The 17,248-nt window shown below is 46.4% G+C and overlaps 1 protein-coding gene across 34 annotated transcripts in view; it reads left to right on the top strand.

The window, feature by feature from the left end:
• LOC116840670 (basement membrane-specific heparan sulfate proteoglycan core protein-like) overlaps positions 1 to 17,248 on the top strand; it is a 240,321-nt gene that overhangs the window by 180,786 nt on the left and 42,287 nt on the right. For 18 of the 34 annotated variants that reach the window (XM_032807672.1, XM_032807675.1, XM_032807674.1 and 15 more), the window contains 5 exons: positions 515 to 622; positions 1,283 to 4,444; positions 11,914 to 12,066; positions 13,695 to 13,805; positions 15,716 to 15,838. The exons of 2 other annotated variants lie outside the window; for them this stretch is intronic. In XM_032807672.1, the coding sequence (XP_032663563.1) occupies positions 515 to 622; positions 1,283 to 4,444; positions 11,914 to 12,066; positions 13,695 to 13,805; positions 15,716 to 15,838 (3,657 nt within the window). Of the gene's footprint in view, positions 1 to 514; positions 623 to 1,282; positions 4,445 to 6,265; positions 6,383 to 10,217; positions 10,380 to 11,913; positions 12,067 to 13,694; positions 13,806 to 15,715; positions 15,839 to 17,248 lie in introns of all 34 variants that reach the window. 14 more of the 34 variants (XM_032807694.1, XM_032807706.1, XM_032807686.1 and 11 more) reach the window with 12 other exon arrangements.

The raw sequence follows: 17,248 nt of genomic DNA on the forward strand, positions 1-17,248 counted from the left end.
CCCCGTGTATCCGCCACGCTCATGCACTAACCTCGACCAATACAGCGCAGCTCGAAATATATCTCACCAGGTAAAGGCGCGACGGTCCGTTTCTACTGTCCAGGAGATGGTGCACGCGGTGTGCAGAACTTATGCCGACTCGATCGGCGCGAGTATGTGATACAAAATTACCCTTTCTTTAAAAAAAAAAAAAAAGAGAAAAACACGCCAAATACACACATTCTCGCATCATCGTTTCGTCAAAGAAACTAATTCGTAAAAAGAGATTAAAGAATATCATAGGAAAAAATAAAGACAATGTTGTTCGAGCCTAACGTTCACGCACCCGACTTGTCCCGTGTTTGACGCGTCCTGGACGGAAGAAACGGAGGCGTCGAAGGGGTTGCTTGAGCCGCGTGCCGGCTTGCTGCGGAGGGTCGTGAGCGATCCTCCTAAGGAAAAGGGGGTGGGGCAGCTGACGCGCTCAGCGGGCAATGCATCTTTAAAACGCGCATGAGTGTGGTGTATGGAGCAGGTTGCGGAGAGGCCGAGTTTCGCTGCACGGACGGCCGCTGCATCGGCTACGAGTTGCAGTGCAACGGGGTGAACGAGTGCTCTGATGGCTCTGATGAAAGGGACTGCGGTAATTATAACATTCCACCAAGTCTCACGTCACACACCGCACGCGCGCGCGCGTACACACGTACGCACACACACGCGCACACACACGCATACACACAAACACACACGTACACCCGTCAACCGACTCTCTTCCCTTTTCACACGCAATCACGCGTGTCGCGCGCAATATGCATCGTGCGTGCATCGCGAGACGGAACGCCCGAGGAATCAGAACGTCATTCTTTCAACGCGGGGTCACCGGCAGAAAGTCGTTCGAAAGTCACTCGTTTGAATACCGTGGCCCTCGCGTCTGTCACACGGAAGCAGTTACGCGTGAGGTTATAACGACAGCCCACTCGTCGATCGATTTGCAATCGGCGAGGGGATGTCGGTCGGCTGAGGGAGTCTCGACGAAGCTTCGTAGCTTCGGCGGAGGGTTACACGGGATTCTCTTTCGCTGACGCTTTCGCGCTATCGCCAGCTCAAAATGCGAAGCTGCAAGTGCAAGACTTGGACGAGATCCGAACGATTCGCGTTGAAATACCATCGATCGCGCGCCGGCTCTGAGAAACAGCTGCCGCGAGAGCATGCTCGCCCGACACTCTCGTCATTATATTCGCCTCTCTCGGCAGAGAGATCCGTCTTTAATCGCACTTAACCGCGAAATCATGCGTCCTCGTAGTGACATATTCGCGGCGGAACTTTCACAACGCCGGAAAGTTCGCCGCACGGATGTCGTCGGCTGCGACCTTCCGCGGAGGAGAGAAGCCCGCGGAAGACAACACATCGCGGCCATCCGCGACCACAGAGAGTGTCCATCGACTCACCATCATACCGTCCGTGACGATCAGCGACTCGATTTTGGAGATGTTCCCGGAAGAAGCTCGACCACGAGTCATTCCGAGCTCCGTGCTGCGGAATCCTACGCCGTACTTGACGAGAATCGCACCCGAACGGGAAGATGACGGGAAGCGCGACTCGTCCTTGCGAAGCGAGCCGCAACACGCAGGTCGCGAGCTCGACGCGAAGACTCGCCACGGAAACGTCACGATTTATCGACCGAGTGTCGGCCGCGGCGAGTCCGAAGCACTCAGCCCTGAACGACCCAAGCTGTCGGATGATCTCGTCAAGTCCATGATTCAATGGAAGCACAATAACGATTCGGCGAAAAATGGCCGAGCCGATCGCCGGACTGACAGTGCGCGAAAAGTGAAAACTGCGAGCGCGCTGGGAAAATTCACTGCGTCAGGTTTGAACGTGACGATCGAGTCCTCGTCCGTGCAGGGAGACCTTATGAGAAATGAAGATATTAGAGGTAGAGGTGACGCTCAATCGGGGAAGAACAATGGCGCGTACGAAGTTAACGCGATGAAAACACGGTCACGGAAAACGCGCAAAAGAAAGCGGAAGCCAAAAGTGAGCGCGTCGCAGGAAAGCGCGAATCGCAAGAACGAAATGACAAAGAGAAAGCCAGACAGAAAGTATGGGAAGTACATGAATGAATATTTGAGAAAATCTATGATCGCAACGGGAACGACGACGGAGCTCGCGGTCGACGCGCGAACCTCGTCAACGGCAGCGAGTGTGGTTGCGGGAAAAATAAACAGAACCCTCGAGGCCTGGCAGGTCGAGGGGCAGAATACGAGGGAGACGATTAACCCTGACGCGCCGACCCACTCGAAGCAACGGGCGCTGTCGCGAGAGACTTACGTAACGAAAGGTAACAAATTGGACAGCGAGGAGGATTTTTTCGGATATAGGACGAGGAAAAACAGTAGACTCTGGTATTATAAAAAAAAATATCTGAGGATCCACGGCGTGGCGATCGAAACGACGAGTGCCGCGGTCGCGAGCGGGAATGAAGTCGAGGGGTATAATCTGGCGAATAATCCGACGGACGCGAATCACGATCGGGCGCGAGAGTTGATTCCGTCCGTGCCGGGAGAAACGACCGTCGCGGGAATCGCAAAAGTCCACAAGGACGATTACCCTTTCATAAAGACGGAGAGTCTGCTGTACGAGTCGAGTTCCCCGGATGTGAAGCTCCATCGTTATTTCCCAGAGACCAGCCGCACATCCGAGACCACTAACGATATCGACAGGGCGCGGATGGATCTCCCAATTCCGGGCGACAACTCGATCAGTTCTAACCAAAGTGCGAGAAACGATGGCGCGGACGAGAAACGCGAGCAGTCGCAAGCCGTTGCGGAGAAGTTGGCGGAGGATAACGACAACCCGACCAGCGGCGACGACAAGATCGATTCCGGATTGTTAAACTCCGACGAGACCACCGAATCGATGACCGCGCGTGATTTTGCACACACGATGCCGTGCGAATTTCAAGGGTCCAGGGAGACTCTGGAGGAGGATTCGAAGCATGACTTCGGCGTTCTGCTCGACTGCACGACGATGACGACGACGATGACGTCACCCACAACGACGACCACAACGACAATGACAACGACAACAAAGGTATCGGGGATCCTCGTGACGCGCGCAAACGAAGACGAGTCCACAGAGAAGCCCTCCGCAGAGAAGCACAACAAATGCAAGCACAAAGATCACCATAATGATCATCAGAACAATAGGTGCAAGAAACGGAAGAAGAATTGCAATGGCAAAAATAAGAGGTGCAAGAAGCGAACGACCGTGGCTCCCGAAGCAAGCATAACGATGACGACAAGAACGACAACCAGTGTCGATTACAGCCTTGATTACAGCACAGAGACCGCGTCTTCCCGTGATAAGTGGAGCTATGGCAAGGTAGATGTTGACTCGGACATGAGTACCAGCGATAAGAATGACGAGATTACGACGGAGAGTTTCAAAACGCGGCTCTGGAGCGTTGACAAGCCCGTCACGGCATACTTTGCAAGAGGCGGCAACCAGAGCAGACCTCAATCGGACGTAGATCTCAGCAACAGTGGTGCTACCACGCCAACCACACCCAACGAGAAGTGCGTGAAAAGACGCACTGCAACTATCACTGAGGCTGCGTTTTCCAAAGGAGTGCCATTGAGCGATAATGAAGACTCGACTGAAGACTGCGCGGAGAACACATCGTCCACCGACGGGCCTGCAGAAGACGACGAGTCTCAGACAACGGGCTATCAGGCTGCTGCCATCGACGGTGACGATTCTTCCGCGTCCGACTCGGTCAGCACCCCGAGGGCTTCTAGCGTGAAGACGAATCAGACGAACGATGAGCAAGAGTACTCAACACGCACCGTTAACGAACATCGAAGCAGCGACGAGCGAGAAAACGCAACAGATGAACCGTTGGTCCAGAGCCAAGGGGGCGATGGGAATAGCAAAGAATCAAGCGAGTGGAATCAGGAGGACAGTACGCAGCCTACGATGGGTGCCACCGTGCACCCGTACTGGGACAGCGAGGAGACAGACGACGAGGAGGAGGAGGAGGAGGAAGAGAAGGAGGATACGACGGGAGCGTCGACTTTCAACGGGGACGTCAACGTCGCGACGTTAGTCCCCGAGGATTACGAGGCCGACAATTGCGACGAGAACCAGCACGCCTGCGACAAGTACACGTGCATCGATGAGGACAAGCTCTGCGACGGCATCGTGGACTGTCTCAGCGCCAACGACGAGATCGGCTGCGACTACATATATATGAAGAGATGGCAAGAGCATCTGAGAGGCAGTGGAGGCTCGACCACCTTTCAGCCGCCAACGCATCCGCCGAGGAACACGTCGACAGAGGAATACAGCAGTTTCGAGTATCCTCGCAACAGCGGCTGCGTAAACGCGTTGAACTTCTGCGACGGAAAGAGGGACTGCGCGGACGGCAGCGACGAGGAGTTCTGCATGAACGTCGTGTCCGAAGGTACACCCCATACACACAGGGAGCGATATGTCTCGCGCGAGCGACACCTCGCTGTCCACGCTGTAAAATTTGTCGCCTGAACGAGAGAGGTAGTGTTAGAACGGGACACGAATGAAAGAAAAAAGTGCGCCATTTCTCCTCAGGACGCCTCTCCTGACGCCACTTGTCTTCGCTGTACAGAAAATGGCTGCTTCGGAGACGCGAAACTGGCTGACGCGCAGGGACGTGTTCCCTGGGAGGAACTGATCCATCGCGCGGGGTCTATCGCGGACTGGAACCGAGGGACCTGTTACCTGGGGCTAATGTACGCTTCGTTTCTCTGTGTCTGATCCTACTCTTGCTCGGCAGTCTCGCTGCCGTACTTTCGAAACGAAAACGCAGCGCGTCTCTACGGACAATCGGAGAGGGTAACCCCTCTGTGCCCGCGCATTGCGCATAACGCTTTGGGGAACGAGCACGTTAACAAAGGAGTTTCGCGAAACACGGGAAACGCGCGCAACTCCGCGTTTGCGTTTAATGTGAAAATGCACGTTTCTCACTCTGTGTCGTCCAACTTTGCTGTAAAAATACTGCCTTCCGCGATCCGAACGGTCAGAAACGAGCCAAATATATCAGCCAAAAAATCGCTGATTCTCGACGACAACAGATGATTGTCAACTCTCCGTTGACCTTTGCCGGATTCACGCGAGTTCACAACTCGTCTCGTTAGGCTCGTGCGAGATTCCTCGCACGACCCGAGAGAGGACTTGCATTTGGCGATTGCAGAGATCGGTATCGACGCGTTGTGTTAATCAATGCGTCAGTCATACTTGCATGCTGCGCGGCCGCGCAATCAGCCGTCTGTATCTACTCGCGATTAGATCGCCAGTCGAGCGCACGGCAAATTGCAAATCCTCTACTCGGATGCGGGAAAATCCTCCTATTCCATAGATTCTATTCTTGACATCTTATCGTCGAATCACGCATATGCTCCTCGCTCAACTTCCCACAAGGATACGGAATATACAGTCGTAAGTCACGAGCGAGTGTAATCTCAATGACATTCTCAGGACTCACTTCCAGTGATGATAACGAGAGACGCGATCCACACTATTCTCACTATTACCCGAGACACACTGTACATAAGCCACGAATATACCGGGGCGTATAAGGGGAAGGCGAAGAGAAACACGAAATCGAGTAGAAACTTAAGGAACTGAACAGCGTTCCTTCTCTCTTGTCTTTTTAACGTAAAGTGACAGAAATGTGATTTCTTGAGCCGGAAACGCAACTGTCGTTTCGTATTCTCGCCTTCTCCCGCAGCCGCAATAATTCTTAATCACTTCCAAGGGGCTTCTTCACGGCGCTTTCAATGTTAGACAAGCTTCGAGAATATCCTGTGTAAAAAGTCCCTCGATCGCGGAACCGCGCGACTTACCAGAGACGCTTTTCGTGTACAGGTTCACAAACCCTCCATCGCGCCTAAAACTGCTTTAAATGTCTCTCATGTGTTCATAGCTTGTACATAACTTCAACCTCGAGCTCGTCTGTCTCGGTCGCCTATACGAAATCATACATTATCCCGCCATTGTATATCATTTGAGCTCCCTTTCAATCATTGGAAGTTCCTCAACCCTGAGGACCACTTCCAGTGCGTGCGATTACCGTAATTTTAAGGCGAATTTGAGTATTATCTTCCGAAATCACACGATTCGGAAAATGTTTTTAATTCCCGAACTCGAACTCGGGAGCTCTCATCGCGATCGTGGCGACCGAGTAGCAGAATGCGAGACGCGAGCGTTGATCAGGAGGGTCTTTGTTTTCGCCGGTGGCACCCTGTAGGTTTGGCTCCATGCCCTTCTGTGGACTTCACCTGTGGAGATGGCTCCTGCATACCGAAGAGCTCGGTCTGCGACGGATTCGACGACTGCCCCAGGGCAGAAGACGAGCTTCATTGCGGTACATAACCACGTACATACCTTTCACGCTAGCGCGGCCAGAAGAAAAGAGAGAGAGAGAGAAAGAACGATGAGAAGCGGGCGCGAGCGTAGATGACTCTGTGACGTAGTATCAACCGATGTTATTTTGACGTTTAGCTCAATTGGAGCCTGAAAAAAAAGAAGGAAAGAGTTTCAGTGGTGAAACATAATATTTTTGTTACGTTTTATCGGTATCGTTACGCGCGATTCGAACAATAACAAGTGGTACGATGGAATTTTAACTGCGTACATGCGGCGGACGTCAGTATTTGTATGGTTATGCGCGGAGAAAACTGCAATGTTTACTACACACACATATTCTGTGGTTATAGAAAAAATTCATGCGATTCAAAATTAAATAGATACGACATTAAAATGCCGCTATTGTTATATGTCCATCTATACAATTCTCGCAGCCAATGTTGCTGTCTTTCTGTGTAATCTCTGGCAGAACAGAAGGTTGAGAAATCCGTAGAATTTTGTTATGCCGTACGTCACTGAGAGTAGGGAAAAGCTGGTCTAGATGGCTCCAGAAGTATGTTGCTTATGTGCTTTTGTAATATTTATTTTGAAAGAAACAATGGGGATACAAAATTGCAATTTAGAGCATATATATCTTTCTTTGAATTTCATTAAAATCAGTATAAAATGTTGCAGATAAAATAGAAAAAATAGAAAAAAACTGATTTAGTAATAGCAAAGTAAATTTTTTAGCCTCTCGAGAGAAATTTTATATTAATATTCTCCATGGTGAATGAATAAAGTTAAACGATGTGTTATTAGATAAAACTTTCATACAAGTGTATGATATACTGCTTTAAATAGTAAAAACAATTTTCAGTTATAAAATAATTGAAATCAAACATATAGGCGAACAATTTTCAGTTATAAAATAATTGAAATCAAACATATAGGCGAACGAGGTAAAATTGGCTTATGATTAAAAACCAGCAAAAGAGTTGTGACCTCTCGCGGGAATCTCAGAACTATTCTTCAAGCGGAATTATTAATCAAAATAGATATTTGATACATGGCCTTCTTATCCTACGCTACAGAGCAACTGAACTCGGCATCAAAACAAGATGGCCACTTGTTTTCATTTTAATTATTATAAAATAAAATATACGGTTAACAAAATCGTGACGGGCATTAATACATAGAGGAAGCGCCTTCATCATGTTTGCACTGTAATTATTTATCTAAAAAGTTGTAACTTCAAAATTCTGAAAAATGGAGCATCTAATCCCGGTCTCACTTCTTGCTCAGACGGGCCGGCAGTAAAGAAGGCCAGTGTACCACTTCCAGGATACTAAATAATGGTTTTTGCAAACATCTTGTACGCATAGGCAAGAAATAACATTAATATTTAATTGTGTGGCAAACATATTTAGGCAAGTAAGGTATTCTTAGTGTCTTCTCCGTGTGGTATTCGATCCCAGAGAAATAGGCTCCGCTCGTATGTTCGCTCGTTCAGTATATTCGCGTGAGATATCGCTAACACGTGTGCGTGTCATTGCGTAACGAATAATTGTGGTTTCGTGTTACGTAACGGAGTCTTTTAAACAGATACAACGCGACGATATGAACGATCGATATAATTGACTTTTGCCCCCCTCCTCGATCCACTGTGGAAAATATCTGACACGATCGCGCGAATGGAGTCGACGGCGTGTCCGATTCTTCTTTCTCTCTTTCTTCGCCGCCGAGTTCCCGCTTGGCTTACGCCCGATACAACGCTTGCCATTGAATTAATCGCTTAATCGTACCACCTCATTGGGTCCAATCACGGACTTGTTCCACGTTGATCAGACGCTAATTAACAGAAGCTACTTTAAATCCAGCGTCAACGGCCGTGATCAACGATTTTAACCGCGGATCTCGAGCCCGAACGTTCGGCCGATGAAATCGTCTCACCCGTTCGATAAATTCATCTCCGCATATGTGCGTGAACGTTTGGCAGTTGGATTCGTGTTTAGTAGCGAGAAAATGACACGAAGGCTGATCGTAAGTCGATCAGCACCTAATCGGAAGAAAATTCATCGTTATTGTGTCATCGCACGGAAAAAGATTTGATCGGAGTAAACAAATGTCCAGTGAAATATGAACAAACTAGAATTCCGATTAGTTACTAAAGTTCTGTTCACTAGATATTTAATTAATCTAATCAAATTTTTTTCCGTACATCTAACTTATTAATTGGGAGAAAATTATAGTAAATAACGAATGAAACGCACGAGGGCGAAATCTGCATTTAAAATCGCGTACGTTATGGTCGTTTGAAGAAACTTATAACAATGTGTGCTTTTCGCGTTCCCACACAACTATCAATCCTCCACAGATTTCTCTGTATAAGATATAAATACTATAAAGTATTTGTATGTGATATACAAAATATCCTGTAACTCTGATTCCTATAATCAAGATCGAAATGATTTCTCACGAAAAAATAAATCGATATGTATAGAATAAAATGTTTTCACACGAGACATCGCGTTTTGAAGAAAGCTGATCTCGAGGATTGAAAAATTCATGCTCTTCGACGCTATTTAAGCTTTTAAGAGAGCTTTTATTCCTATAGATTTGTCCTTTTACAGAAATAAAATCTATATGTTTTTATTCGTCTCTTTTTTCCCCCCTGATAACCATTGTTGCAATGAATTTGACAACATATCACAAGTATCGTTGAACGGTACCTGAGCTTAAAGAGACGGTGGGATATTGTTAATTTTTCAATCGTCCAGCTCAATTTCCTCGAGAGCGAATTCTCGCATGAAATAATTTTACGCCGCACATAATTTTCGACTAATTTTTTCACGAGAAGTCAACCGTTTTTCCCAATACTTCCCATGCAAAATAAACGTAACTTTTCCATATAATATCCTGCAATTAATTCACGATGTAATCTAATAACTAACGGTACTAACGGATAACTCACGGACCCTTTTTTTTCAACATAACGGTTTGATATAATATTTTAACGCGCGCAAGCGTAATCCATTCGCGAGTGATTTTTCATCTGCAAGCGGCGCTCCCCGTCGAATATCACCCGGCGGAAAATATTATTTTCATACGCATCGGATGTGTGCTTGCACGGCAAGCACGATTCCTTCCGCGAAGTTCGATTCTAAACACCAGAATCGTCCGTCTGCTGACAAACGGCCTCGTAATAGCGTGCCATTACGCACATTTATGGCGGAGCTAATAATTGTGTGCGCTCCGCCGCAAAACCATAGTCGGCTTTCGCCGCGCGGAACACAGCCACGGTTATCGTCACGACACGATTTTTCGCGCGATGCACGCGACATCGTAATCGGTATTAACTAATACAGCGAGTTATTTTTCACAAACATTCCGCACGAATCAATGCGCAGAATGGTTCGTGCTTTCGTAAATGCACGAGCCGAAATCATTTTCAAGCTTCCCCCCTCCTCAGTTCCGTTCCAAAACTGTGTGTATAATCGCCAGCTGATACTCTCGTTGCCCAAAAGCAGCTTTTCGCTTTCATGATGTGATAACAGCAAAAGCTATCAAATGAAACAGATCCCTATTCTCCAAAATGGGAAAAACACAGAAAATAAAAAAAGCAAAACCGACGACCACCAAAAACGTTTGGGAGTGTGCGTAGCTTTCGCTTCGATACATATACATGTACACATGCACGAAATATGTACATATATATATATATATATATATATGTATGTATCTAATCATGTATATAAAGTATATATGTGTACATGTGTGTGTACACGAATCACTGTATGTGTAAAAGATGTGTGTTCTCTGCGCATATGTTCGCTGAACAAAACAAAACACAGAGCGGGAATGCACGCCTAACCAGTTCAAATGCGCCACCGGGAACAAATGCATCGAGGACATCTACAGATGCGACGGTCATCCGGATTGCCCAGATCGCAGCGACGAGGACTGTGTCGCGTCTGCTAACGACACCAGCACACACATCACATCGCCTGCCACCAGTACGCCTCTTTTTCAGTGTGTCCATCGCTTCATTCATAATGCATTCGCGCAACCCTCGTCCAGCGTGCGCCGTTAATGTCGAGGGCGCGGCCAGGAGAAATCGCCACTTCGATCCTTCGAATCTTCGCGACTCGTTAACGCCTCGGTGAATTTCGGCCCTTTCGCGCTAAACTGAAAGCAATGCGCTCCCGCCACGTGTCATCCATTAAGATCACTCTGAGCGGCATGTAATTCACGGCAAACGTCGCGGCAAACTTCCAGTTTTGTACGAAGATAAAATCGAGCTACGTCCAAAGATGCGCGTGCACAAATGCGCTAGTGTGCGTTCTGCGCGCGGCAAGCCGCATAAAATTACCAAGAGAGATCACCTCGTCTCAGGTCTGTCGCGGATCGTCCGAGGTGAAGTTGCGCGCCGCTTCTTCCGCGCGCACTTTGTTCGCGGACGCTTACACATTCATTCTGTCGTTCGCGCGGCGAAGTTAAAGCAAAAATAGGGGATCTGAAAAATACCCTCGGACCGGCGTTACGAGAGAAGTTTCTCACCTCCCGCGCGGCAAGTTCGTAATGTTCCGGTTTCGGCCAAATCCTCTTAAGGAACTCTTATTCGCGCGGTACAAGTGGATCTACTCGCCCGAGCGGATACACGCTCGACGATGGTTGCATTTCATCGCGCATTTCTCACGATCAAATCGTTACGAGCCGCGGCCGAGGAAGCGATTTACCGTCTGCCGCGAGCCCCAGAAAGAGAAAGACGTCGACATCGCGCAACGCGGACATTGTAACATTTGTTAAGCCGAATCTCTTTATGCTCGCGGCGACGCGGCTGCTAAATTCGATCGCGACAACTCATCGAAGATGAGGAAGCGTTTCTCCTCCCTTCTGCTGGCCGCGCTCTCGACGACGACGGTGTCGCTTTGTCGTCCCGCCCGAGACGGTCGAGAGTATGCAGGGGACACGTTATCGCCATGAATCCCCGCGTACGGAAGATTCACGGCGATGACCGACGGTATTCTCGGCCGTTCGCGAATCGCCACAAAACGCCGCGATATAAGGCGACCCCCGCCCGCCGACATATATCGCTGTATACGTGCATCGATGCACAAGTAGCTGCACCACGCACGAGCCTGTGCACACTCTCGGAGGCGACGACGTTGCTCGATGGAAGCGCGCTCCCGATCGTAATCTTCCTTTCCTCGTTGTCAACGTGACCGCCGCGAGCCTGTCCCTTCGTTCGCCAAAGGCGAACGATAAAGGCTGACAAATTCGGGGAGAACTGGGGAGCGCGCTCGCGTCGTCGCCTCTTCTTTCCAGCCATGGCTATTCGACGTTGCTTGCGAATTGGTGTACCCTGTTCTGGTCCTTATTGCATCGCTGCATTGTGGTCTTGTGCATTTGCGCGCGATAGAACATGTATACAGCCTCACGTCTCATCTATGAACACACCCTTGAATCTCATCCCTGCGGGCGCGTCGTCCCCGCGCGCTTTTCCCCTCCGCCATGAGTTTCCCTGAATGTGCCTGTATGTGCGATCAGACCCCACGTCGAATCCACGCTGGCGACCGCCACGCAGAAGGGAATGCGACCCGAAGAAGGAAATGCGTTGCGATGATGGTGCTTGCGTTCTCCTGCGGCGTAGGTGCGACAATATCTTCGACTGCTTCGACGGCAGTGACGAGCGGGGCTGTGGTAAGGGCTTGACCTCGTCCTCTCGTGGTGACTTCGTCCTTCCCGCCTCCTTCTTCTCGCGTACCCTCAAGCTGACTGTACATTGAGCGAACGAACGTGTAATTCATATTTGCGTCCACCTTGCGCATAAAAAGAGAACGGCCAAGTTCCTATAGATGTTTCGCCTGACTTTAGGATTCTTGATGACAATTTCTTTTGTATAGTATTAGAGCTCATGTTAAATCGCTTCCAAATATGTAATTCTCTGAACGACAAAAATCTACCCTTAAAAAACGCCTCTCAGTTTGGATGTAAACTTGAAGGTTCTATTAGGTCGAAATCACGTTGAGTTTAAATTAATTTTTTGTCACGCCATCTGTTTGAAATTGAAACTTTTTTAAGCCATTTTTCTCGAGAGTAAGAGAGCTCAGATCAGAGGGTTACGTATTTGGGACAGACTCAACGTGAACTTTAATCGTATGCAAAAAGAAGTCATTACAATTTCTGTAAAATCAAGCGAAATTTGGTTACTATTTTTTCTTTGATGTACCGCATTACATGCGCGAATAAAACGTTCTACTCGGATTTGTTGTGGCGCACACAATCTTTCAATCGTAAAACGAAAGTTTACATTCGTTGTTCGTTCGCTCAGTGTATTCCCAGCTTTATATTCATGATGGCGGACGCTTTTTGATCTCTCGTGAACTCTTGCCAACAAATCTTTTGAAAAGACGTCGTTCCACGAAAATTTCTCAGCACTATTACACGATCGTAATAACGTCTCCTCCTTTGGTAACACAGTATACATTATCAATGCTAAGCGAAATAATATAATACGGATCGATTTGTGTCTCTACGTTAACGAGAATGCATCCAAATTGATTACGGTTTGCTAATTTATTTATAATTGTCGCTCGCGCTCTGTTACGGAATGCCAATAACGAGAAGTTATTTTTTGCGCGGTGTGATCTAGTTTTCGTATTGGAATATTCGACGTCGAGAATTCAGTATTTACATCTTGGCCTATAACGTTCGCCATCGACCCAACTGAAAAACACCTGTGAAAACGGTGTGTGTCTTTGTGTCAATTCGCGAATGTTCAGTGGTGTCATTACGCGCATGTCAGAGCTAAATATAGATTTATGCAATCGACATGTCAAAGATCGACATACTTTCAAAAATATCTTCCAAGGATACCTCTTTTATCGTTTCTTAAAACTCCTGGATCTTCGTTGCAGCCATCTTGATTGACGACGTCAGAAGAAATGCATAGACAAAATTCTTGCAAAATATGTGGAAATAAAAAGATACGTGGAAGAAAAAATTACATTTGCAATCGATTAAGCACGCTTCCAAAATAATACATCCCGTTATTTCAACGTTGCAGGTACTTTGTAGAAACTTTGGGCATGCGTTCCCTCACTTCTCACGTCGTCAATCAAGATGGCGAGGAACCAGAAAAAATTCCTTTACGAATCTATAATAATATACCGAATTATTTTGAACATAGAGAAATAAGTAGATAACGTCGCGGATTAAGCTTACGCTAAATTGATAGAGCGACGTGACGATACCACTGATAAAGGCCCCGTTTTGTCCCGATCCTTAATGCTTTTCGCGGAAGCTTTCCACGTGTCTGTGTCGCAAAGGGGTGTGTACACCTGCCGAATGGAAGTGCGCCAGTGGCGAATGCTTGCCGGAAAACTATAGATGCGACGGGATAACGCACTGCGCCGACGGCTCCGATGAGGATGGATGCGGTAATTATAATGACAGCTTTTGCCCGCAATTGTCAATGAAAGAACCAAAAAAAAAATGGCCTTCTCACCGCTCTTTGCGCGCTAATCAGCTGCACGTTATCGAGGCTCTCGCAGGTATCTTCGTGTACAAAGGGAATACCACGAGCGTTATTTATCCAAAAACTCGCTCTACTCTTTTCAGTACTCCGGTTAGAATAATTATTGCGCAACAAGATGTCTAACTCTAATCAGCATGCCCCGGAACTCGACTTCGAGTTATCGGAATGACTTACTTGACGGTGCATATCTTTCTCCTGTCTTCGACTTTAATTAACGGCCGCATGGTGATGGAAAATTAACGACTATTTCTCGTTTTCCTTCAAGCTCCGTGGGTGTCAGCTAATCGTCCTTTTGTCATATATGCATATATAATATGGAGCATTAATTGTAACAATTCTATTTACATATCTCAATCTCCTACCCCCTCCGAAATCCTTACCAATAAATCTTCTCTTCGTGCTCATTCCCTTCCAAGCTCAGATTATATTCTTCTTTAAGCTAGATGTATTAACTTAGCTGTCTTTTTTCATACATGCTTATATAATATAGAGCATTGTACAACAATATTCTATTCTCATCTCGCCGATACTCTTACCAATGAAACTTCCTTTCGTGCTGATTCTTTCCTATGCCTAAATTGCATTCTTTTTTAAGCTGGATGTGTCATTTAATTGTTTTTTTTTCATACACGCATATATGATATAGAGCATTGTAACAATATTCTATCCTCATCTCAGTCTTCGATATTCCCTCACCGATGAAACTTCATTCCTTTCCAAGCAGAAATTACATCTGGATATATCGTTAATCGTCCTCAAAACGGATCAGAGTATTTTCGGTACAATATTCTCTACGCATGCGACGACTTTTCGACCCCCGATATCGCATTTTTGCTTACGAGGAAGACCACTCCTGCATGTGTCGCACAAAGCAATTGGCGCGACATCATCGCATGTCTCGTGCACGTGGGACAAATGCATGTTGTCTGTGTTGTAAAGTAACGCACGTCCCTCTGAGAATATATAACCGATATGAGTACGGAAGTTTTCGCGCATGATGAGACTCTCGTAAGTAGACTAATGTATTGTAAATGTAATGTAATGTAAATGAACGATGCGAGAAGAGTGAGCGCTCATGTGGGTTTGTGCGAGAGCTGAATCGTTTTCGCACACGCACTCTCTGCCTGCGGATTTATTCTCATTAGAGTGGAATAGTAAGAGTATGATAGTAATCAGTATGATCATGTACAAGGGTGATAAGCAGCGCCTGTGCAATAAAAGAACGCGCGGTACTTGTCCCCCGCGCAAGTCTCACAACGTTACGAGTCAGTTTAACACTTAAGTAATCGCGTAAACCTTTTTTATATCCCTAAAGCCGTCACACTGTCGTAAGACATTACAGGGAGACGATCGAGCAAAGTTCCCTCCGTAACACGAGTCAAATGAAACAAGAGTATGGGCCGAAATTGCGCCTTAAATTTACGCGCGATAAGTCCCGAAGGGAGCGAACTCATATAAATGAAACAGAAAAGAAATCTCAATTTAAACGCACGTCGTAAAGTCGATACTTATCGAAATAGAGATATTTTTTTCCTCCCCTCTTACGTTATCCACGCGAACTGTGCGGTTAGCAAAATCGCGAGTATCTCGCACACGTACCAAGGCGATTACTCAAGTGTTACCTGAGAATCAGTACCGTGCACGGGGTGCGAGCACGTTTTCTCAGTCTTAAGTGCGTTTTACACGATTATCTCGAGCGAATGCGAGACTCCGGTGGTAAGGCCATTTTTCCCCCTCTCCCTCTCCCGTCCCTACGTATGGGTAGCATGCACGATATACTATACTCGACATGGAACTTGGTAATTATTGTAGTCACCGAATGTCCGGCTGGATGGTTCCGATGCAACGACGGATTGTGCCTCGACAATAAGAGACGTTGCGATGGCCGACCGCATTGCCTCGACGGCTCCGACGAGATCAATTGCCCTCGTAACGGTTATAATTTCGCTTTATTTCACGCGCTGAGGATGATACAGACCTAAGCCACGCGCGTAATGAAAATGATTCAATTTCGATTTTGAGAAGGGCCGCTTCTCCTAGGTACTTCCGCATATTGAGAGGAAAGATAGTTGGATCGGCAAAGCCTCGTACTAGAGAAACATTCCCGGATAGACAGATGTGCGTCTATACATTTGGCGTTGCAACTTTGCTGTGTCGATATGTCGAAATTCTATCCCTTAAAAATGGTTCTTACAGTATCTGTATTTTATCATATAACGAAAGAAATATCGGTAATCTGAGTCGAAATTTTTATTCTACGTTCAGTCTTACTATTCTATTCAACACCTTTCGATACTCTGAACCTACATCAACTACTTTAGATTCTATTAACTTACTCGAGTCGAAATTTTGATCCTATTTTCAGCTTATACGATTCAATACCTGTTTTGACGCTAAAGAAAGTAAAAAGAGAAATTTTGGACATCATTAGAGTTAAACCTACTTACTTAGTTTATACTGCGTTGCAGAATTCAAAATTTATCATAGGGCCAAAATTTTAACTCGAGAAAGTACGAGAATAATTATGAAAATTTACGCAAAATATAATCTAAAAAAAGTAACTGCCAAATCTGAGAATAACTTTTAATAAATTTGTTGTCGCATTAATATAACAAACAGTGTACATCATTGATGTACATTTAACAGATTAATTCAACACAGAATATTTGCTCCATAAATATAATTTAAGAAATCGTAAGGTTACCATCATCGATTATCTCACGTCGTGATAATTATAAAAGTCTATTCGGGTTGTGTCCAGTGAACAAATTACGCATCGATATAGTTGCTGATGGAATCGCAATCGTGGAATTAATTCATCGCAGCAACTATATAATTCGTTCAATCGACCAAATGTTTGCTCGAGCGAATTTTCTCCGTTCGCACAGATAAAGTCTTGTTGATTGCAACAGATATTTCTTCCTCAGTATAGACGCTATAGCGCTAATAGCGTAGTAATGGTAGTACGACACACGTAATACTGCATTTTGTTATGGCGCAAGTTAAAAGTCACTGGAATTATAGAATATCTCTAGTACGTTCTTTCTTCTTAATGCCCTCGGGAATATTTTACAACTTAGGTCTGTATCCTTCTTGGAGCATTATTTATGTCGACTGATAGCCCGCACGAAGGAAGCTAATCGTTAACTGGGTCTTGGAGTTTACCACGGCGTTTACAACGAACGAAATCGGTTGTGCAACCGCGTGCGAGACTGTGATTAAATTAATTAAAACGTTCCAAACTCGACGACAAGCTTTCTCCGTACGCTATTTATCTTATTTTTAGTCTGTCTCTCTCTCTCTCTCTCTCTCTCTCTCTCTCTCTCTCTCTCTCTCTCTCTCTCT

The sequence above is a fragment of the Odontomachus brunneus genome, unplaced genomic scaffold (genome assembly GCF_010583005.1).
Source record: "Odontomachus brunneus isolate Ranch 3 - 2012 unplaced genomic scaffold, Obru_v1 Obru_scaffold_011, whole genome shotgun sequence".
Lineage (NCBI taxonomy): Eukaryota > Metazoa > Arthropoda > Insecta > Hymenoptera > Formicidae > Odontomachus > Odontomachus brunneus.